Source organism: Mobula hypostoma, chromosome 13 (genome assembly GCF_963921235.1).
Source record: "Mobula hypostoma chromosome 13, sMobHyp1.1, whole genome shotgun sequence".
NCBI classification, from domain to species: Eukaryota; Metazoa; Chordata; class Chondrichthyes; order Myliobatiformes; family Myliobatidae; genus Mobula; species Mobula hypostoma.
In genome coordinates, this window is record NC_086109.1 from 88,188,215 (window position 1) to 88,212,855 (window position 24,641).

Here is a 24,641-nt window from a genome sequence, read left to right on the forward strand (position 1 = left end):
CACAGCCCCTTATCCGAAATCCTTGGGGCCAGTTGCATTTTGGAATTCAGAATTTTTCGGATTTCAGACCCCCCCCCCCCAACCTGATACCAAAAAACATGTATGCTTAAGTCCCTTATTTAACCTGTCTCAGTGCAGTGGACTTTAGGACCCGGCAGCACACCAAACCTACGCACATCCTCCCGTATACTTTAAATCATCTCTAGATTACTTATAATACCTAATATAATGTAACTGCTATGTAAATAGTTGTTATACTGTATTGTTTAGGGAATAATGACAAGAAAAAAATTTATTTCCAACAAAAACATTCAATAAAACATAAAAATATACAGCTTCAGACGAACTGAATCAAACACATGGTAAATGACTTATTGGAATAAATGTAGAACGTCACTGTCACTGTCACTATAAAACTTCAGTATCTTGTCTTTCTGTTTATTTAAATCATATACAGTGGTAGTTCCAACACTATTCTCTTCAGTAAAATGCCACACAGACACACCACGATCAACCTGCAATAACTCCACTTTCTGCGTTATTGATAATGATAGATGCTTCCTTCACTTTTTCTCATTGTTACCCATAGGGGTATCTGCAGCTCTTTTTGACATTTTCACAGTGAAATTAAACACAAAGTCAACAGTGAACATAAAATATCAGCGAACAGCAAATGCACGTGTAACCAGTACGAGCGCTGAGCCACAACTGACGTCTGGCGGCCTCTGCTAGTGCTGCCACGTCACGCCTGAGTGACGTCAGCTGTTGGCAAAAAAAAGCTTCGGTTTTCAGAGCTTTTTGGATTTCAGAATTTCGGATAAAGGAATGTGCACCTGTACTTTATATAAAAAAAACAATTAGTGCATTTTTTTATTTTAGAAGCTATTGGATGCCTTATTCCACAATTACTGAAAACTTCCGCTTCCTGCATATCAGTTGTTATTTGAGATAAATTTTTCCCCCTTCCCCAACCGGAGGGGAAGAAGTTTCTGTTTTTACTTTCAGTATTTTTTTAAATTCCTTGCACACAGAGTATTGCACACTCAGGCAAAGTTCCAGGTAAAGGCCATGCTGGAGCCTTTTGCCCAGGGCAAGGGAGTCTAGAACAAGAGGGTTTAAGGTGAGATTAGAGAAGTTTAAAGGAGCTCTGAAGTAACACATATACACCTTCTATAACCTGCATGATTTTACGGTGGCCAACCTTTTCATTCCAATCCGCGTTCCCCTTCCAACATATTGGTCCATGGCCTCCTCTACTGCCACCTTGAGGCCACTCTCAGGCTGGAGGAGCAACACCTCATCTTGTATCTGGGTAGCCTCCAACCTGATGGCACGAATATTGATTTCTCTAACTTCTGATAATTTCTCCCCCTCCCCCCCTTCTCTTTCTCCATTCCCCTTTCTGTCTCCTTATTACTACTCTTTTCCTCACCTGCCAACACATCCCACTCATGCTCATCCTCCTTCCCTAGCTGTCATAGTGCACTCTCCTCTCCAATTAGATTCCTCCTTTAACCCTTTACCTGTTCCACCTATCTTCTCCCAGCTTCTCACCGCATCCCCCCCCCCCACCCACGTACCTTCCCCCTCACCTGGCTTCACTTTTCATCTTCTAGCTTCTATTCCTTCCCCTCCCCCCACCCACCACCTTCTTCCCCACTTCCTTTCCAGTCCTGATGAAGGGTCTCGGCTGCAAATGTTGACTCTGTATTCCTTTCCATAGAAGCTGCCTGACCTGCTGAGTTCCTCCAGCATTTGCGTGTGTTACTCTGGATTTCCAGCAACTGCAGAATCTCTTTATAATTGTTGAATGTTGTTTTGTGTTGCATGTCACACCCTGACCAACACATCACAGCAAATTCCTCATACATGTAAACAAATAAATTTCATGCTTTAGGTATCCTTCCTGGAGAAATGATTCTGCTGTCTGTCCAGCCCTTTAGAATCTATACATTTGGGGAAACTTCACTGTCCACTATCAATCCAAGCTGAATTGTTCATGACAATAGGACTTGCAGAGAGTTTGTTTTAAAGCTTGCTCAGAATTTGCTTATTTAGGGTTAGCAGGGTTATTTAAAAGTATCAAGAATTATGTCATTGCAATTCTGCCTGATCTGAAATACAATGCTTCAGATTATCAATAGTTAACCATCAACACTTGCTTAGCCCTCCACAATGAGAAAACTTGTGTAATAACCATCCAGTAGCTGGCCAACAATTTTCTCCTAGAATCAGGTATTGGTGTTACTAACGTATGTCATGAAATGTGTTATTTTGCAGCAGTAGTATCGTGCAATGCATATGTTATAAATTATTATTTATATGTATAAAGAGAACTAAGTAGTGCAAGAAGAGAGCGGAAGTAGTAAGGCGTCCTGCTCCTAGGTTCAATGTTTATTCAGAAAACTGATGGCGGAGGGGAAGAAGCCGTTCCTAAAATGTTGAGTGTGTGTCTTCAAGGCTCCTTTACCTCCCCTCTGATGGTAGCAATGAGAAAGGGGCATACTCTGGGTGATGGTGGTCCTTTATGATGGACGCTGCCTTTTGAAAATGTCCCCAGTGGAAGGGAGGCTGCTGCCAATGATGGAGCTAGCTGGGATTGCAACTTCCTGCCGGTTTTTCCTGATCCTATGCATTGGCGCTACTGTACCAGGTGCGATGCTACCAGGTAGAATGCGCTCATGGTCCATCTGGGTAAATTTCCTGGAGTCTGTGGTGATGCGCCAAATCTTCACAAACTCTCATACTTTTACTTTTAACTTAGGAAAAGTTAGTGATGAAGTATTTTTGTTTGGTTTATCCCCTGTCAAGGGTAGGGTCTGCAGGGTTAATGTTACATAAGAACATAAGAAAGAGGAGCAGGAGTAAGCCAGCCCTGCCATTCAATAAGATCATGGCTGATCTGTCCGTAAACTCAGCTCCATCTACCTGCCTTTTCCCCATAACCCTTAATTCCCCTACTATGTAAAAATCTATCTAACTGTATCTTAAATATATTTAGTGAAGAATCTTCAACTGCTTCCCTGGGCAGAGAATTCCAGATTCACCACTCTCTGGGGAAAAAGTTTCTCCTCATCTCCATCCTAAATCTTCTCCCCTGAATCTTGAGGCAATGTCCCCTAGTTCTAGTCTCACCTACCAATGGAAACAACTCTCCTACTTCTATTTTATCTATCCCTTTCAAAATTTTGTATGTTTCTGTAAGATCCCCTCTCATTCTTCTGAATTCCAGAGAGTATAGTCCCAGGCGACTCAATCTCTCCTCATAGGTTAACCCCTTCATCCCTGGAATCAACCTGGTGAACCTCCCCTGCACTGCCTCCAAAGCCAGTATATCCTTCCTCAAGTATGGAGACTAGAACTGCACACAGCACTCCAGGTGCAGCCTCACCAGTACCCTGTATAATTGCAGCATGACTTCCTTGCTCTTGAATTCAATCCCTCTAGCAATGAAGGCCAACATTCCGTTTGCCTTCTTGATAACCTGCTGTACCTGCAAGCCAACCTTTTGCGATTCATGAACAAGTACTCCCAAGCCCCTCTGCACAACAGCATGCTGCAATCTTTTACCATTTAAATAATAATCTGCTCTTCTGTTATTCCTTCCAAAGTGGATGATCTCGCATTTACCAACATTGTATTCCATCTGCCAGACCTTGGCCCACTCACTTAACCTATCTATATCCCTCTGCAGACTCTCCACATCCTCTGTACAATTTGCTTTTCCACTCAGTTTAGCGTCATCAGCAAATTTTGCTATGCTACACTCAGTCCCCTCTTCCAAATCATCAATATAAATGTTAACCCCTTATCCATGTGGTCCACCCCTTTCCAGATGTTATCAGCTGAATAACATTCCTTATTTCCTTCATTACACAGAGAAACTGCAGGAGAGAGACCAGCAAATTCTCTTGCTGTTGGAAGAGAAAATGAGGCTCTACCAGGAAATGGTGGAAGCCAGTGGCCATGAGGAGGCGTCTCAGAATCTGGTTACGAGGTCTTTTTTCCGAGCTAACTCAGAAGATGTCGCCAAAGGAGAGTCCCTGCTCAAGGACGCATTAAAGGAAGGTCAGTACATGCATGTTTTGTACCAACAACCAACACCGCCCAAGGATTGAGCTGAGGGCAGCCTGCATGTGTCGCCATGCTTATGGCAGTAACAAAGCATGCCCGTAACTCACTAACCTTAACCCTAACCGTCTGTCTTTGGAATGTGAGAGAAACCGGATCATACAGGAGGAAACCTACGTGATCACAGGGAGAATGTGAAGGTAGTGGCAAGAATTGAACTTTGATCAGTGATCACTGGTGTCGTAAAGCATTGTGATAACTACTATTCCACCATGCTGTGCTGGAGAAGATCTCATCGGCAGCGGTGGTATTCGAACCCACGCCTCTGACGAGACTGGAACCTAATGCCAAAGCCTTAGCCCTCTCAGCCACACTACTGATCAGCTGAATCCATGCAAAAATTAACCATCCAATTCCCACATTTTCTTCATCCACAGTTTTATAGATTATGATATGTCAGTGTATATTAAAGACCTGACAAGAGGTTTTGCTTCCATTTCTCTTTCTGGTTACAAATTTCACTGAAGTCTAAGGGAAAGTTTCCAAAGGAATTCCTGAAGTTCTTGTTTATCAGCGCTGGAAAAAGTTGGAGGTAAAGTGTGGTGTGAAAGAGGATCCAAGGACAGATTTGCGAAAGGGTAGAACATGAAAGACTTATTTTTCGATTATGATTTATTTTATTTAGAGACACAGTCCGGCACTAGGTTCTTTTTGGTTCAATCAACCCACACCGTCCAGTTACACCCACGTGACTAATTAACTTACTAACCCATACATCTCTAGAATGTGGAAGGAAACCAGGGCACCCAGAGGAAACACTCACAGTTACATGGAGGGCATACAAACTCCTCACAGCAGCAGGAAGTCATGCTACCATGCCGCCCATTAATGGGGTCACAGTCTAAGTGACGCATACGTGAACCGAAGGATTGACCCATCTATTTCCCTCCAACTCTCTGACCCTCTGAGTTAGTCCCTGACACAGCTTTTTTTCATTGCTCGTATGAAATGGCTTTTCAAATTCAAGAAGGCGAAAGGCTTGCACGCGTAACTGAACAGAGCAGTTGACTCCTTCTGGAAGCATCGCTGCGCTGTTGACTATCAATGGCCCAGTTTATAAGCGGATTTGGCAGACCACGGTGCAGAAATAGCAGAGTGCCAGATGAACTTAAAATAGTCTGGTTAAGTCAACAAGCCAGTCCAGTAAACTGGCAATCCTGAGAAAATTCATGAATTCCCATGGTATCTGCACATCCAGCGAATGCCAAGTTATGTTTATTGATCAACATCACAGTGGTGTCAAACCCACCAGCATTTTTACTTTAAATGGTGATATGTATCCTGTGGGTGGAACCACTCATCCCCGTCCCAGCCAAACATTCAACTGAAACATTCCTCTGCAATGTAATTTTCATTCTATTTATCTATTTGGAGATACCGCCCAGTAACAGGCCCTTCCAGGCCAACTATTCCATGCCGCCTAATTACACGCATGTGACCAATTAACCTACTAACCGGTACGTCTTTGGAATGTGGGAGGAAACCCACACGATCACGGGGACAGCATACAAGCTCCTTGCAGGCAGCGGCGGGAATTAAACCTGAATCACTGGTGCTGTGATAGCGTTACGCTGATCGCTGTGCTACTTACCCACTGTACCGATTCATACTTGGGATGTGGGCCGTGACTTGCTGCCCCTGATCAGCTGGTGGTGATTCACCCTTTTCATCAGTACAGTCCGCCAGAGGGCTGTGCCCTGTACGTTTCTTTTGAGCGGGAGCATCCAGGTTTCACGGGTAGATGACCCTAATAAGTTCAAAGTGCATACATGTTGCCATATAAAACACTGAGATTCATTTTCTTGCAGGCATTCACAGTAAATCCAAGAAACACAGTATGATCAATGAAAGGCCACACCCAGCAGGACAGGCAAACAACCGATGTGCAAAAGACAACAAACTGTGCAAATATGAAAAAACAAATAGTAATAAATAAATAAGCAATAGATATCAAGAACATGGGATGAAGAGTCCATGAAAGTGAGTCTGTAGATTGTAGGAACATTTCAGTGATGGAGCAACCAATGTGCAAAAGCCAACAAGCTGTGCAAATACAAAATAAATAAAAAAGAAACAATAATAATAACTAAATAAGCAATAAATATTGAGAATATAAAATGAAGAGTCCATGAAAATGAGTCCATAGGTTGTGGAAACACTTCAATGAGGGGGTGAAGTGGTTCAATAGTATGATGGTTGTAGGGTAATAACTATCCCTGAGCCTAGTAGTTTGGGTCGTGAGCCTCCTGTACCTCCTTCCTGATGGCAGCAGCAACTGGAGAGCATGATCTGGGTTTGGAGGTCCTTGATGATGGACGCTGCTTTCCTGCGACAGCGCTCTGTGTAGATGTGCTCAATGGTGGGGAGGGCTTTATCCATGATAAACTGGGCCATATCCATTACGTTTTTTTTGTAGGGTTTTCCATTCAAGGGCGTTGGTGTTTTGATACTAGACTGTGTTGCAGCCAGTCAATATACTCTCCATTACTCATCTAGAGAAGTTTGTCAAAATTTTATATGTCATGTTGAATCTTCTAAGGAATTGGAGGCACTGCCGTGCTTTCTTCGTAATTGCACCTATGTGCTGGGCCCAGGACAGGACCTCTGAAATGATAGCACTGAGGAATTTAAAGTTGCTGACCCTCTCCATCTCTGATCCCTGATGATGACTGGCTCATGGACCTCCAATTTCCTCCCCCTAAAGTCAATAATCAGGTCCTTGGTCTTGGTATTGAGTGAAAGATTGTTGTTGTGACACCACTCAGCCAGATTTTCCATCTCCCTCCTACGTCCTCTGAAATGATAACACCGAGCAATTTAAAGTTGCCATAGTACACCATAGCCAGCCGGTGGTGTCGTGGCATGGGTTTCGAAGTGAAGTGGTCCTAGGTTCAAATCCGGGCGACTTCTTGCACACTTTCCATCCATCTTGTGTTGAGCATCGTGGTAGCAACTCGGCCTCATTAAAAAACAGACAAATGCTAAAGAAACTGCATAGTTGCTGCCCGATGCGCCACAAGACATAAAGTTGAACAACAATATTATGCCTTATTGCATGGCAAATGCAAATTACCGCATTCTTTACCATGTGAACTGAAGTGATTAAGTACTATGACTTACTCCATTAATGAACAACAGGTATTTTTGTTACATTTTATAATTTATTTAGTTATTTTATGTCTTTGTACTGCTGTTGAAAAGCAACAAATTCCATATGGTTTAAGCCAGTGATAATAAATCTGATTTCGATTGATTATTATCATTATTCGGGGGGATCTTACTGAAACCTATCAAATGCTGAAAGGACTCGATAGAGTTGTTATTTCCTATAGTAAGATCAGGCGACACAGACTCAGAATAGAGGGACGTCCATTTAGAATGTAAATGAGGAGGAATTTCTTTAGCCAGAGTGGAGAAACTGTGGAATTCTCTACTGTAGGCAGCTGTGGAGGCCAAGTCATGGGTACATTTAAGGCAGAGGCTGATAGATTCTTGATTAGTCAGGGCGTGAAAGGATACAGGGAGGAGGGAGGAGATTGGGGCTGAGAGAGAAAATAGATTAGCCATGATGAAATGGTGGAGCAGAATTGATGGGCTGAATGGCCTAATTCTGCTCCTACACCTAATTAACGATTATAATCCTGAGTTTATTCGGATGGCACTGTAGGGTAGCTGTTAGTGCAAAGCTTTGCAGTGCCAGCAATTTCCCACTGCCGGCTTTAAAGAGTCTGTACGTTCTCCCTGTGACCGCAAGGTGCTTAGATTTCCTCCCACATTCCAAAGATGTAAGGGTTAGGTTACTGAGTTGTGGCCATGCTGTGGAGGTGCTAAAAACATGACGGCACTTGCCCAGCACAATCCTCAGCCTGTCGGTCATTGGTGGGAACAATGCATTTCGCTATGTTTCGACGCACATGTGACAAACAAAACTATTATTTTACTGGGTTCAAAGCTGATCTCAAAGGTCCCAGCAACAATTGTCCACCTGTATTTATTTGCCATCTATAACACCATACAACGCCAACCACCCCCCCGGCATCCTTTGGTGGTTTGACCGTGAAACGTTCATGTGGAGCCAGCAGAGTTGCTGCCTTCAACACTCCCTGTGTGGCATTTGCATGTTTACTCTCTGGGTTTCCTCCCAGGTCCCAAAGACCTGCGGCTTGGTAGGTTTATTGGTCTCTGTGATTTGCTGCTAGCGTGTAGACAGGCAGTAGAATCTCAGGGGAACTGATGGGAATATGGAGGCAAAAAAAAATTGCAATCAGTGTGAGTTCTAAGTTCAAAGTAAATTTGTATATGACACCATATACAACCCTGAGATTCAATTGCCTCTGGGCATACTCAATAAATCTATAGAATAATAACCATAACACAATCACCAGGTTCTTGGTGGTTGGCTGAAGGGTCTGCAATGAGATATTAAGGCGAGTGACCAAAAGTTTAGTCGAAGAAGTTTTGAAGAGAGGAAAAGCTGAAGATGTATTGGAGAATTTCCAGAGCTTGTGGCCTTGGCATCACCGGTGGGACGATTTAAGTTCAAAGTAAATTTGTTATCAAATAAGAATTACCATATACTAGCTTTGAGATACATTTTCTTGCAGGCATTCACAGTAGAACAAAGAAATAAAATAGAACCAGTGAAAAGCTACACACAAAGACTGACAACCAGTGTGCAAAAGACACACTGTGCAAATACAAATAAATAAGTAATACTGAGAACATGAGTTGTAGAGTCCTTGAAAGTGAGTCTATAGTTTGTAGACTCCGTGAGAGTTGAGGGGAGTGAAGTTATCCCGACTGGTTCAGGAGCCTGATGCTTGAAGGGTAATAACTGTTCCTGAACCGGTTGGTATGGGACCTAAGACTGCTGATGGCAGCAGCAAGAAGAGAATATAGCCTGGATGGTGGGGCTCCTTGCTGAACGATTCTGCTTTCCGGTGTCAGAGCTCCTTACAGATGTGTTCAACGATGGGCTTTGCTTGTGGTGGACTAGGGTATCCACTGCTTTTTGTAGGCTTTTCCGTGCATGGACATTGGTTTTTCCGTAGCAGGCCGTGACGCATTCAGTTAGCATATTCTGCAATGTGCATCTATAGAAGTTTGTTAAAGTTTTAGATGATGTGCCAAATATTTGGAAACTGCTAAATAAAAATTGGAGGCACTAGCGTGCCTTTTTCATAAAGGCACTTGGCTGCTAGTCCCAGGACAGATCCTCTGATATGATAACACCCTGCAATTTAAAATTAGCAACCCACTCCACTTCCAATCCCCTAATGAGGACGGCCTCATGGACCAGTTTCTTTCTCCTGTAGTCAATAATCGGTTTTGCTGACGTCAAGTGAGAGGTTATTGCTGTGGTTCCATTCAACTATATTTTCACTGTCCTTCCCATATGCTAATTTGGCACACCTTTGATACAGTTAACAACAGTGGTATCATCAGCGAACTCAAGTATGGTATTGGAGCTGTATTTAGCCTCACAGTCATAGGTATGAGACGCAGGAACAGAATTGGGCCATTTGGCCCATTGAGTCTGCTCTGCCATTCCGCCATGGCAGATATATTATCCCTCGCGGCCCCATTCTCCTACCTTTCCCCCATAACCGTTGACATCTTACTATCCAAGAATCTGTCAACCTCCACTTTAAATATACCTAATGATTTGGCCTCCACAGCTATCTGTAGTAATAAAGTCTGCAGATTCACTACTATCTGGATAAAGACATCTCTATTCTAAAGTGAAGTCCTTCTATTCTGAGGCTGTGCCCTCTGGTCGTAGACTCCTTCAAAATAGGAAACATCCTCTCTATGTCCACTGTATCTAGGCCTTTCAATAAGGCAAGCAGAGCAGGGAGCTCAGCACAAAGCCTGAGATGTGCCGATGCTGTTAGTAATTATGGAGGAAATGTTGCCAATCCATACTGACAAGGGTCTGCAAGTGAGGAAATCCAGGATCCATTTGCACAGGGAGGTACTGATGCTTAAGTCTTGGAGTTTAATGATTAGTTTCAGCAGTATCCAAGGGAACAACTGTGGAAGAGATCCTGGAGCTTCATCTGGATAGTGCAGATGGAGAGGTTGGCAAACTTGAAAGGATTCAGCCTGAGCTTGTTGGGTTGTACAGCTGTAGTCAGGGTCTTGGGCAGTCAGTATTTCTGCTCTTGGTTGCCCCTTGGTGGTCAGCTATGGGAAGTGCAGGTGTTCGATCTGTAAAGCAGCCCACTAATTGACCACTGTATGGTATTGTGAATTTGTTTATTATTGTTACACATGCCAAGATACAGTGAAGAGTAACACACACAAAACGCGGGAGGAACTCAGCAGGTCAGGCAGCATCTACGGAGAGGAATAAAGAGTCGACATTTGGGGCCGAAACCCTTCATCAGGACTCAGTGAAACAAGTGAAAGTCTTGTCTTGCAAACTGTTTATACAGATCAAATCATTGCACAGTGCATTGAGCGAAAATAATGTAAAACAGTAACAATGCAGATTAAAGTGTAAAAGCTGCACAAAAAATGCAGTGGAGATAAACCAGGTGCAAAATCACAACAAGGTAGGTTGTGAGGGCAAGAGTCCATTCTATCTGACAAGGGGACCATTCCAGAGTCTGATAACAGTGGCATGGAAACTGTCCTTGAGCCTGGTGGTGTATGCTTTCAGACTTTTGTATCTTCTGTCCAGTGGGAGAGGGGAGAAGAGAGAATGTCCTAGGTGGGAGAGGTTTTTGATGATGCTGGATGTGTAACTAAGGCAGTGACGAGTATAGACAGAGTCCATAGAGGGGAGGCTGTTTCCATTTGAATGTGGGGTTCCCATTCTTCAGGAGCCCTTCAACAACCTGGACCCTGGTTCGAGCCACTCTCTCTGGGAAAAAAAAGAGTTAAACTGTTGAACTCCTAATGTCTGTGGTTGAATACAGTCCCTGTTACTGTTTCACCTTGGCACCAACCCCATCTCCCTTGAATCCCTTAATACCAGAAACCTATTGATCTCAGCCTCATTGACACTCAGCAACAACCTCAGAGCCCCTTGGCTAAAGTTCACGTCCATCTGAGTGGAGATTCTTCATACGATCTCATAAGAGATAGAAGCAGAAATAGGCCATTCGGCCCATTCAGTACAGGCCAGCATTCAATCATGGCCGATTTCTTTTCCCTCTCACCCCCATTCTCCTGCCTTCTCCCTGTAACCCTTACTATTCAAGGACCTGTCAACCTCCATTTTAAATATACTCAATAACTTGGCCTCCATAGCCATCTGTGGCAATGAATTCCACAGATCCACACCATCTGGCTAAAGAAATTCCTCCTTATGTTTATTCTAAAGGGATGTCCTTCTATTCTGAGGCCAGGAGCTGGACTTGGTTGTCAGAGGCTATTTGAGGCACACACCATTGGGAACATTTAATAGTTAATGAGAGCTTATCCCCACCATCACCCTCGGCCATAACAACCTTAAGCAACCATTAAAAGCCAGTTTAATTTATTCAGTCATTAAAGACTGATTTAAACACAAACCCATGCTTTCAATAGAAGGAACAGGGAGACAGAAGCTGACATCCCTTCTTCTAATTTTCAGATGTAGGGCAGCCTGTCTGGAGAGATAGGAGGCTGACGTCTCTCTGCTTTTGTCTTGTTGTCCATTGATAACGTTATCTGGCTAGAAAGCACGATCGTTCCAGGTACACAAACTGTTGGCTGCGTCCTGGAAATACTGCTTGGGGGGGGGGGGTTTGTTATTTCTATGAAAACAGATCAATCTGTGAGGATGGATTTGTGCTGAAACACTGTGGACAAGCAGCGACAGCAAATCTCAGAATGCTTTGTTCATTCACGTCTGTAAGATCGATGTCCTTCTCCGTTCTCACTGCAAATTCTTCAAAGCTGACAGTCATTTTTCTTTCAAGGTACTGTCTATGTCCCCATATACTACCTTGAGATTTATTTTCTTGCAGGCATTCACAGTAGAACAAAGAAATGCAATAGAATCCATGAAAAAGTTCAAAGACTGACAAACAACCAATGTGCCAAAGAAGACAAACTGTGCAAATACATGAAAAAAAAACACAAACAATAAATAAATGTTACTGAGGTCATAAGTCGTAGTGTTCTTGAAAGTGAGTCTTTCGGTTGTGTTTAGTGAACTTATCCCTGCTAGTTCAAGAGCCTCACACATCAAAGTTGCTGGTGAACGCAGCAGGCCAGGCAGCATCTCTAGGAAGAGGTACAGTCGACGCTTCAGGCCGAGACCCTTCGTCAGGACTAACTGAAGGAAGAGCTAGTAAGGGGGAGGGGGGAGATCCAAAATGATAGGAGAAGACAGGAGGGGGAGGGATGGAGCCAAGAGCTGGACAGGTGATTGGCAAAGGGGATATGAGAGGATCATGGGACAGGAGGCCCAGGGAGAAGGAAAAGGGGGAGGGGGGTAAAAAACCCAGAGGATGGGCAAGGGGTTTAGTGAGGGGGACAGAGGGAGAAAAAGGAAAGAGAGAGAGAAAGAATGTGTGTATGTAAATAAACAATGGATGGGGTACGAGGGGGAGGCGGGGCATTAGCAGAAGTTAGAGAAGCCAATGTTCATGCCATCAGGTTGGAGGCTACCCAGAAGGAATATAAGGTTGTTGTTCCTCCAACCTGAGTGTGGCTTCATCTTTACAGTAGAGGAGGCCGTGGATAGACTTATCAGAATGGGAATGGGATGTGGAATTAAAATGTGTGGCCACTGGGAGATCCTGCTTTCTCTGGCGGACAGAGCGTACGTGTTCAGCGAAACGATCTCCCAGTCTGCGTCGGGTCTCGCCAATATATAGAAGGCCACAATTATAGAAGTTCAAGAGCCTGGTGGTTGAAATGCTCCTAAACTTGATGGTGTGGGACCTAAGGCTCCTAGTTGCAAGAAGAAAGCATGGCGTGTATGGCGGGATCCTTGACGAAGGATGCTGCTTTCTTCTGCTCAGCGCTCTTTGTAGACATGCTCGATGGTGGGGAGGGCTTTCCCGGTGATGGACTGGTCTGTATCCACCACTGTTTGTAGCTTCTCCGTTCCTGGGCATTGGTGCTGCCATAGCCGGCCATGATTTCGGTGAATTGTTTGAGTTCACTGAAGAAAGTATGTTTTGTGACGGAGGCTGTAATATCCCCACTGAGCACAGCTAAATCAGACATTAGATGCAGTGGTGGAGAACTATGCAACTCTGTCTCTCTCACTGGAAAGCCATAGCATAGCGCAGTGGCTATGATATCAAACATAAAACGGTACAGCACAGTACAGGCCCTTTGGCCCACAATGTTGTGCTGACCTTTTAACCAACCCCACAATCAATCTAATCCTTCTCTCCCACATAGCCCTCTATTTTCCTATCATCTGTGAGCCTATCTAAGAGTCTCTTAAATGTCCTGAATGTATCTGCCTCTACCACCAACGCTGGCAGTGTGTTCCATGCATCCCTCGCTCTCTGTCAAAATCTACCTCTGACATTCTCCTATAGTTTCCTCCACAGCATGTTCCATGCATCACCGTCTGGTATTGGGGTGGGGAACTTCTGCACAAAAGCGAAATAAGCTGCAGAGTTGTAAAATTAGTTTCATCATGGGCGTGAACCTCCGTAGTATCCAAGACATCTTCAAGGAGCGGAGCCTGAAAAAGGTGGTGTCCATCATTAAGGACCCCCACCACCCAGAACATGCTCCCATCTCACTGTTACCACCAGGTAGGAGGTACAGAAACCTGAAGGCACACACTCAACGATTCAGGAACAGCTTCTTCCCCTCTGCCACCTGATTCCTGAATGGACATTGAACCCATGAACACTACCTCACTTCTTTGTTTTAATTTCTATTTTTGCACTACTTAACTATTTATATATATCAGTAGGCAGCTGCCAATCCCAGGGGGTCATGGGTTTGCGCCTCTGGTGGACTGTGTTGTCTCCAGGGCGCAAGCCTGGGAGGGAAGATTTGAAGAACCAGCTGTTGCCCGTGCAGTGGGTCCCCCCTCTCCACGTCACTGATGTAGTCCAAGGGAAGGGCAAACACTGATACAGCTTGGCACCAGTGTCATCACACTGTATGTACATCATACACACTGTAATTCAGCTTTTTTCTATATTATCATGTTTTGCACTGTACTGCTGCTGCAAAGACAACAAATTTCACAGCATATGCCAGTGATATTAAACCTGATTCGGATTCTGCACCTACTATACTCTGTGTTTATAAACAAAAAACAACAACAAATCAAATCTAAGTCTGACATCGCCCACTGCACTTTTCTCCAATCACCCTAAATCATGTCCTCTCGTACTAAGCATTTCTGCCCTGGGAAAAAGGTGCTGGTTGTCCATCTTTGCTTCTTATTATTTTACACACCTCTATCAAATCGTTTCGTATCCTCCTCCACTTCAAAGCGGAAAGCCCTAGCTTACTCACTCTTTCGCAATAGGGCATGCTCTCTAATCCAAGCAGTGTCCTGGTAAATCTCCTTTGCACCCTCTAAAGCTTCCACATCCTTCCTATAACACAGTGTTATGTAATTATTTATTGAGATACTGCGCAAAATCGGCCCTTCAAGCCACACCACCTAGCAATCCCCTTAGTCCCCTTAACTTAATCCTGGGACAATTTACAACGACCAGTGGACCTACCAATCAGTAGGTCTTTGGGCTGTGGGAGGAAATCGGAGCACCCAGACGAAACCCTGGTGGTCATGGGGAGAACGTACAAACTCCTTACAGACAAGTTGTGGAATGGTTAGGTTACTGGAATAGTAATCCAGAGACTTTGGATCTGAGTCCAGATTGCAGCACTGAAGTAGGTCAAGTGAAAGAGACCACAGTGATGTTGTAGGTGGAATCCATGTTTTACTGGATATACTTAAGGCAGAGACTGATAGATTCTTGATTGGTAAGGGTTACAGGGAGAAGGCAGGAGAATGAAGTTGGAAAAAATCGCTCATGATTGAATAATGAATGGCCTAACAGTGGCCCTGTATCTTGTGGTATTATTGGTGGGAGTGGGAATAATTTGAGGGCATTAATTATGTTAGTGAATTGTAACAAGTTATAATAAACGTCAGTGATTTGGATTGTAATGTCCAGTAGATGCGTGTTAACAGCATTGCATTGTTCTTTATGTCTTGGTGTCATTTCCATCTGTGTACTAATCAAACTCTTCCTTGACCTAGTGGAGAGTCTACAGAGCCTCCTGTCTCTGAGCTTCGGAGGTGCCCTGGGGCAGCCGGCAGCCAGTATCCCAGAGCAGGAGGGAGCCCTGGGCCACGTCTCCCTGCCTAGGAGGGCAGAGACATTCGGAGGCTTCGACAGCCATCAGATGAGTGTGGTGAAAGGTACGTTCGTGTCGACCGAGCTTTGAGAGATTATCCTTGTATTGTCTAACAGAGGATTGTTAAATAGAAATCTTTTGTTCAGAGCCTTGTAGTTGTACCAACCACATTGGTCCTGATCAAAATTCAAAGTAAATTTATTATCAAATTATGTCACCATATATAACTTTGAGATTAATTTTTTTTTGCTGGCATTCATAGTAGAACAAAGAAATAGAGTAGAGTCAATGAGAAACTACACACAAAGACTGACAAACAATGTGCTAAAGAAGACAAGCTGCACAAAGTTAAAAGTAAATAATACCGATAACACAAGTTGTAATGAATCCTTGAAAGTGAGCCCATAGGTTGAGGAATCAGTTCATTGTTGAGGTGAGTGAAGTTACCCACGCTGATTCAGGACCCTGATGGTTGAAAGGTAATAACTATTCCTGAAACTGGTGGTGTGGGACCTAAGGCTCCTGTACCACCTCCTGATTTACGAAGACAGGAGTGTCAAAGGGCCCTGAAGGGTCATTGGGGACCCGAGTTAACCCAACCCCAAACTGCTTCCAGCTGCGACCATCTGGGAAACGGTACCGTAGCATAAAAGCCAGGACCAGCAGGCTCCGGGACAGCTTCTTCCACCAGGCCATCAGACTGATTAACTCACACTGACACAACTGTATTTCTGTTATATTGACTGTCCTGTTGTTCATACTATTTATTATAAATTGCACATTACACATTTGCTCAGAGATGTAATGTGAAGATTTTTTCTCCTCATGTATATGAAGGATGTAAGTAATAAAGTCAATTCAATTTAATTTAGTTCAGTTCTGATAGCTGGAGCAAGAAGAGAGCTCAAGTGATGTGGATTCTTGATGCTGCTTTCTTATGCCAGCACTCCCTGTAAATGTACTTAACGGTGAGGAGGGCTTTTCCTGTGATGGACTGGGCTGCATCTACTACTTTTTGTAGGCCTGTCCATTCTTGGGTGTTGGTGTTTCTGTGCTAGGCTGTGATGCAACCAGTCAGGGCACTCTCCACTGTGCATTTATAAAAGTTTGTCGAAGTTTTAGATGACATGTTGAACCCATGCAAACATCAAAGAAGCACATACAACAAAAGTCATTCCTCTAGGAAGAGATTACATCTGAGGAGAATTCCCGTATTGTTCCCTGGTCTGTACAATTCAGTGTTTTGGTGACTATTCAAAGTAAATTTATTGTCAAAAGTACATGCAGTATATGTCGCCATTTGCAACACACAAAAATAGTGGCGGAACTCAGCAGGTCAGGCGACAACTATGGAAATGAATAAGCAGTCGACGTTTTGGGCCGAGACCCTTCTACAGTACTGTCACTATATACCACCTTGTGCTTCTTTTTCTTGCAGTCCTTTACAGGAAAATAAAGAAATACAGTAGAATTTAGGAAGAATGATACATAAACAATGACTGTTAAACAACCAATGAGCAAAAGAAGACAAATGGTGAAATTTACAGGCATGGGTAATATTAAGAAGGTCCTTCAGAGTGAGTCTGTGGGTCAGGGGTTCCCAACCATTTTTATACCGTGGACCCCCTCGGTTAATTGTAGGGGCTCCATAGACCCCAGATTGGGACCCCCTGCTGTAGGTTGTTCTGATTCCACTGTGCTCACTCTCCCCACTGTATTGTGCAGGACAGCGGGGATAAGTAAAACAAAAATATAAAATTCTGGCAAGTGTTTGTGGGGAAAGAAACTGCGGTTTCAAGGCCAGTGGCCCTTCATTGCCATTAGAAAAGGTTAGACAGCAAACACGTTTTACGTCGCAGAGACTGAAGGGTGGAGGTGTTGCTGGTGCTGTCGAACCGGCTGTTCTTTATCCAAACGTTCCTTAGAAGTCAAGAATGAGACATAAAACTTGGTGGTTACGGCTATTCAATTGTGATACAAGAGCAAAGAACAAAGACGTAGCTGTCTCGTACTCAGACCAGAGATAAAGCACAATCTAGTGATAACATCTAGCTTATGAAGTAACCACATTCAAGTGCTGTTGCACCTGCTGCAGAATAGCGGAGAGGTTTCAAGAAAATATAGAATGAGTTATACTATAATTACTGTAAAATTAACTGAATAAATCAGAATCAGGTTTAATATCACCAGCATATGTCATATGTTAACTTAGTGACAGCACTACAATGCAACACAGGATAAATATAGAAAGAAAACTGAATTACAGGAATCATATATTAAATAGTTAAATTTAAAATAGTACAAAAACAGAAATAATAAAAAAAAGTGAGGGAGCGTTCATGGGCTCAATGTCCATTCAGAAACCGGATGGCAGAGGGGAAAAAGGAAATTATAGACCTGTTAGCTTGGCATCGGTGGTTGGGAAGTTGTCGGAGTCGATTGTCAAGGATGAGGTTACAGAGTACCTGGAGACATATGACAAGATAGGCAGAACTCAGCATGGTTTCCTTAAAGGAAATTCCTGCCTGACAAACCTATTGCAATTTTTTGAGGAAATTACAAGTAGGCTAGACAAGGGAGATGCAGTGGATGTTGTATATTTGGATTTTCAGAAGGCCTTTGACAAGGTGCCACACATGAGGCTGCTAAACAAGATAAGAGCCCATGGAATTATGGGAAAGTTACATACGTGGATAGAGCGCTGGCTGATTGGCAGGAATCAGAGAGTGGGAATAAAGAGATCCTATTCTGGTTGGCTGCCGATTACCAGTGGTGTTCCACAGGGGTCCATGTTGGGGCCGCTTCTTTTTACATTGTACATCAACGATTTGGATTATGGAATAGATGACTTTGTGGCTAAGTTTGCTGATGATACAAAGTAGGTGGGGGGGCCAGTAGGGCTGAGGAAACAGAGAGTCTGCAGAGAGACTTGGATAGATTGGGAGAATGGGCAAAGAAGTGACAAATGAAATACAATGTTGGAAAGTGTATTGTTATGCACTTTGGTAGAAGAAATAAACGGGCAGACTATTATTTAAGTAGGGAGAGAATTCAAAGTTCTGAGATGCAATGGGACTTGGGAGTCCTCGTGCAGGATACCCTTACGGTTAACCTCCAGGTTGAGTCGGTGGTGAAGAAGGCGAATGCAATGTTGGAATTCATTTCTAGAGGAATAGAGTATAGGAGCAGGGATGTGATGTTGAGGCTCTATAAAGCACTGGTAAGACCACACTTGGGGTACTGTGTGCAGCTTTGGGCTCCTTAATTAAGAAAGGATGTGCTGATGTTGGAGAGGGTTCAGAGAAGATTCACTAGTATGATTCGGGGAATGAGAGGGTTAACATATGAGGAACGTTTGTCCGCTCTTGGACTGTACTCCTTGGAGTTTAGAAGAATGGGGGGGACCTCATAGAAGCATTTCAAATATTGAAAGGCATGGACATAGTGGATGTGGCAAAGTTGTTTCCTATGGTGGGGGAGTCTAGTACGAGAGGGCATGACTTAAAGGATTGAAGGGCGCCCATTCAGAACAGAGATGCGAATAAATTTTTTCAGCCAGAGGGTGGTGAATCTGTGGAATTTGTTACCACGGGTGGCAGTGGAGGTCAAGTCATTGGGTGTATTTAAGGCAGAGATTGATAGGTATCTGAGTAGCCAGGGCATCAAAGGTTATGGTGAGAAGGCGGGGGAGAGGGACTAAATGGGAGAATGGATCAGCTCATAACAGAATGGCGGAGCAGACTCTATGGGCCAAATGGCCAACTTCTGCTCCTTTGTCTAAAGGTCTAAGCTGTTACTGAATCATTGAATGTGTGCCTTCAGGCTTCTGTACCTCCTTCCTGATGGTAGTAATGAGAAGAGGGCATGTCCTGGGTGGTGGGGATCCTTAATAATGGATGCCACCTTTCTGAGACACCGCTCCTTGACGATGTCTTGGATACAACAGAGGCTAGTACCCAAGATGGAGCTGACTAATTTTATTACACATATATATGTGATTATATAAAAATTACACGCAAGCATAAGAAGTCTGCATTGCAAACACTTTAAGCCTCTTTTTATGATTTTGTTTACATTGTAAATACATGTTGTTATTAATGCACATTTTATTCCCTATCTGTATTTAACCATTCAGTTCATTTGTTGTATAATTTATTCTTATCATGGTTGAATGTTGTTCTGGTTGCATGTGGTGCCAACACAGCACAGCAAATACCTAATGCATGTAAATTTATTGGTGAATAAAGTTAATCACTGATCCTTGAAAGTTTAACTACAAGAAAAATACTCAAAATATAACAGTTCTACACCTGAGCATGTTGATATGCTAAGGTATTTTGAGATAAGGGAGGAGGTAGTGTTGGTTCTCTTAAGGAACATTAAGTGGATAATTCCCCAGGGTCAAATGGGATATACCCCCAGGTTACTGAAGGAGGCAAGAGATGAGATTGCTGGGGCCTTGGTGTCTAGCCACAGGCAAGGTCCCAGAGGACGGGCATATCGCTAATGTTGTTCCATTGTTCAAGAAGGGAACGAGGGATAATCCTGGAAATCTGGGACGTTCTAGCTGGAGGTCCGTGATTAGTGGTGCTCCACAGGGAATTGTAATGGGATGTCTGCTGTCTGTGATGTATATAAATCACCAGGATATAGAGGTTAGTAAGTTTGCGGACAATACAAAGATTGGTGGTGGTGTGGATAGCATAGAAGACTGGCAAGGAATGCAGCAGAATATACAAACGTTTGTAGATATGGGTGGAGAAATAGCAGATAGAGTCTAACTCGGCCACAAATGTGAAGGTAAGAGCCAGTACACTCTTTACAGTGATGATGAGCAGAGACAACGAACCCACCAACACTCTCTCCGTGTTTTTATTCTGCTGCCGCAGAACAACTAATTTCATGATATATACCAGTGATACTAAACCTGATTCTGATCTGGAGGTTTACCGGGATGCTAACTGGTTTAGAGGACATGCGCTATAATGAGAGATTGGAAGAACCTGGGCTGTTTTGTCTGGAGTGGCGGAGGCCGAGGGGATACCTGACAGAGGTTTATAAGGTTATGAGAGGCACAGAGAGAAACAGAAAGTATCATTTTCCAACGGCTGGAAGGTCTAATACCAGGGGGCATGCATTTATGGTGAGAGGGGATAACTTCAAAGGAGATGTGAGGGGATTTTTTTCCCCCAGAGAATGGTGGAATGTGGTGGTAGAGGCAGATAGATTAGGGATTTTTAAGAGAATGTGAATGTGAGGAAAATATAAGGAGATGGACATTGTGTAGGCAAGGGAGATTAGTTGCCATTTGATTTCTAATTTAATTGGTTTGGCACAGAGGGCCTGTTTCTCGGCTGTACTGTTCTGTATTCTATGTTCTAATCCAACAACCAATGGGTGGGGAAAACACCCCAAATAAAAGAAAGATGGGCTTAATTTAAATTTTTACCCAAAAGAGTCGCAGTTCCAACATTGTAGCACTCGGCATGATATTCCTGTGGTCAAATCTGTTTGGTGGGTCTTGAACCCAAGACCTGCTTACTCAGAGAGCAGAGTGCTACCCAGTGAGCTAACACTAAGACTAGGTAGTTCTGCTGTTATTAATTATTTTATTTTCAGGAGTGTACCTCTCTGCAAAGCTCCCTGTGGTGTCTCACTCTGTTGAATAATTGGTAATGTGCCATCTCTTAAAGGTGGAGAGAGAGATGAAATGGAAGATGGGCAAGACCTTCGCAGGACAGAGTCCGACAGTGTTTTGAAGAAGGTGAGTCATCCGTCATTGTAGAAACCCTTCCTTGCCTCCAGTGAAAGCCTCTTTTTCAGCTGCACATCAGCAAAAATATAGTGTTCTATTTACACCCTTGGGCAATGTGTGTGTGTGTGTGTATACACGTATGTAGTGCCCAAGGCTTTTACATAATACTGTAGTATTTAATATGTATTGCACTATACTGCTTCAAACAAAACCAAAATTCATGACATATGTAAGTGATGATAAACCTGATTCTGATATGGGTCTGTATTGTGGACTGGGAGTGGGAAGGGGGCAGGGAGAGGGGAATCATGGTCGCGAAAAGGGGAAGGGAGAGGGCAGGGAGCGGGAAGCACTAGAGAGACATTCTGTAATGATGGATAAAGAAATTGTTCGGAATCAAACAGCTTTGCCTGGTGTCTCAGGGCTGGGTGTGTCTGCACCCACACCACACCCAACACCCCGACCCCCCCACTTGTGGCACTCCTGCTCTGCCACCTGTCCCACACCCCTCCCGTGGCACTCCCAGTGTCGCCATTCCCAACATCCTTTTTGCCCGCCACATTTACAAACTCGCTCCACGTTGACGAATACAGTACTGTGCAGCAGTCTCAGGCACCCTAGCTATATATATGTGCCACGCACATAAAAAATGCTGGTGGAACGCAGCAGGTCAGGCAGCATCTATAGGAAGAGGTACAGTCGATGTTTCGGGCCGAGACTCTTGTACCTCTTCCTATAGATGCTGCCTGGCCTGTTGTGTTCCACCAGCATTTTTTGTGTGTGTTGCTTGAATTTCCAGCATCTGCAGATTTCCTCGTGTTTGCTTATGTGCCTGAGTATTGCATATGTTTATAATCAATATATTTGAAATGTTAAAAGAAAAATAAATCTAGGTGGTTTTTAGCTTCATGCTAGAGATGAATCTGCAAATCCTGCAGACTGTACAGTATTCCTGGAGAACTGGCAAACTTGCTGTTAATGGGATCTTATGCTCCCCCTCCTTCCCTCCCCTGTGCAATTTTAACTTTGGGCTTAATCTGCCCGCTAGTGTTCAGACGTGAGCTCTGCAGCTAAAGTTCGTGAAGCTCCATGTGTGATGAAAGATACTTGCAAATTCCTAAACATCATCCTTGCTGCATTTATTTAAAATGATTAATACCTTGACTTGTATCTTGATGTGCTTATTACAAGAATGTTTTGTGTAAGATGGATTGATTCTTTGGATAATAAGAGTTTACTGTGAGGGAGATCCTTTGGAAGAGGCCAAAATCCTCTGGTTCAAAGTAAATTGAAAGGAGACATCTAATTGGTTGAGTTTAGGGCTGTTGTGGTATTAAGTTTGTTATAGATTAAGGAGGATAGCTGGAGGGAGATAAATTCAAACAAGGTGTAAAAGCCCAAAAGTGTAGCTATATTTATGTAATGCAGGTTGATGGAGAGACGTCGTGATCCAGAATGGTGGAGGCAGGCTTGAAGGGCGTGCTCCTGAATCCTGTGTTCTCCCTGCTTCAGGAATCAGACTGCCATTAAAATAAAAATTACAGTTTTTTTAAAAATCTAGAATCACATCAGAATCAGGTTTATCATTGACATATTTGTCAACTTGGAACAGAGACTGAGTTTGAGGATCTGACGGGAGCACGGAATGTTGGGAGTGGTGAGGGTGGAGTGCCGCAGGAAGGGTGTGGGGCAGGTGGCAGAGAAGAATAGTCATAGTCATAGTCATGCTTTATTGATCCCGGGGGCAATTGGTGTTCGTTACAGTTGCACCATAAATAATAAATAGTAATAAACCATAAATAGTAATATGTAAGTTATGCCAGGAAATAAGTCCAGGACCAGCCTATTGCCTCAGGGTGTCTGACCCTCCAAGGGAGGAGTTGTAAAGTTTGATGGCCACAGGCAGGAATGACTTCCTATGACGCTCAGTGCTGCATCTCGGTGGAAGCGTGAGTGGCAAGGGGTGGCACCGCTGTAGACCTGAGGCAGCAGGCAAGCGCATTCGATTCCAAACATTTGGTTTATTGACCATTATTGAATGTCTCTGTGTTGCTTCCTGCTCCCTCCCCTCTCCCTCTCCCTTCCTCTTTTCCCAACCATGATTCCCCTCTCCCTGCCCCTTCCTACTCTCAGTCCACAATAGAGACCCATATCAGAATCAGGTTTATCATCACTCACATATGTCATGAAATTTGCTTCTGTTTTGCATTAGCAGCGGAGGTACATAAAGTTACTACAGTACTATGCAAAAGTCTTCGACACCCGAGCTATACATATGTGCCTAAGGCTTTAGCACACTGCTGTATATCGTGAAGCTTGTTGTTTTGCGGCAGCAGTACAGTGCAATACATTAATAAATTACAGTAAGATATACAGTATATATTAACTTAAGTAGTCTAAAAGGAGAGCAAAAAATAGTGAGATGGCATTTATAAGTTCGTTCATTGTCCATTCAGAAACTGATGGTGAAGGAGAAGAGGGCATGTCCTGAGGGATGGAGATCCATAACAATGTATGGATGCCACCATTTTGAGGCATCGCCTTTTGAAGGTGTCCTCGATGCTAGGGGGAGGCTTGTAGCCAGGGTGGAGCTGGCTAAGTGTGTAAATCTCGGCAGCTTTTTCCAGTCCTGTGCTGTGGCCCTTTATACCAGACAGTGATGCAACCACGAATTAGAAACTGCACAATGTACCTTCTATCCTTATTTAGAGGGCCTCCCTGTAGAATATTGGAGATTAATGACACTCCATCATTGATTTTGGATGTGCAATTTTTAGCAGAATGCAAATTACTTTTATTCAGAAGTTTACCAAAACTGTTACAAGGTCTCAACTCAATATTTTGCCTTTCCTTTCAAAGGGGCTGATGGCCAATTTGCTGCTGCCTATCAGAAAAAATGAGGTAAGGCTAATTTTATGTTGATGTGTACATAAAGTGCATTAAAAACTGAACCCTTAGGCTGTTTATGGTCAACAGAAGATTCAAGATTGTTTATGGTCATTTTTCAGTAAACGAGTGCAAGGGAGAACTAAATAATTGTTACTCTGGATCTGATGCAACATTTAAAAACTGCTAAGCATAAAGAACACAAGAAAAAACAATAAGAATATAAATATGGAAGCATTCCTACGAAATACTGTTTTATACATTGACCGAGTGTATGTACATAATGTGACGTTCATTGATGTGTATGTAGAGGTGGGTTAATGACTGGAGGTTTTGATCAGCCTGATGGCTTGGAGGAGGTAACTCTTTTTGTGTTTGGTGGTCCTGGTATGAACTGGGTTTGTTATAAATTACTGTGTATTATGTATTGCAAAGTAAGAGGTTTTTAAATGCTCTGAGCTAAAAGCCAAGTAATAACTCACCATTTCTGCGACTGAATGGCGCCCCACACAGACTTCCAACCTGCGCCTTGTAAGGCATGAAAATGCCCGACTCAGGCCTCTCATGGTCTGAGTCGACGTTCCCT

General features: G+C 43.5%; 1 protein-coding gene across 7 annotated transcripts in view; it reads left to right on the forward strand.

The window, feature by feature from the left end:
* Window positions 1-24,641, forward strand: part of LOC134355758 (A-kinase anchor protein 13-like) — a 557,767-nt gene that overhangs the window by 516,686 nt on the left and 16,440 nt on the right. For all 7 annotated transcript variants that reach the window (XM_063066124.1, XM_063066122.1, XM_063066127.1 and 4 more), the window contains 4 exons: window positions 3,880-4,068; window positions 15,317-15,478; window positions 21,108-21,178; window positions 24,029-24,070. In XM_063066124.1, coding sequence (XP_062922194.1) covers window positions 3,880-4,068; window positions 15,317-15,478; window positions 21,108-21,178; window positions 24,029-24,070 — 464 coding nt within the window. The remainder of the gene's footprint in view (window positions 1-3,879; window positions 4,069-15,316; window positions 15,479-21,107; window positions 21,179-24,028; window positions 24,071-24,641) is intronic.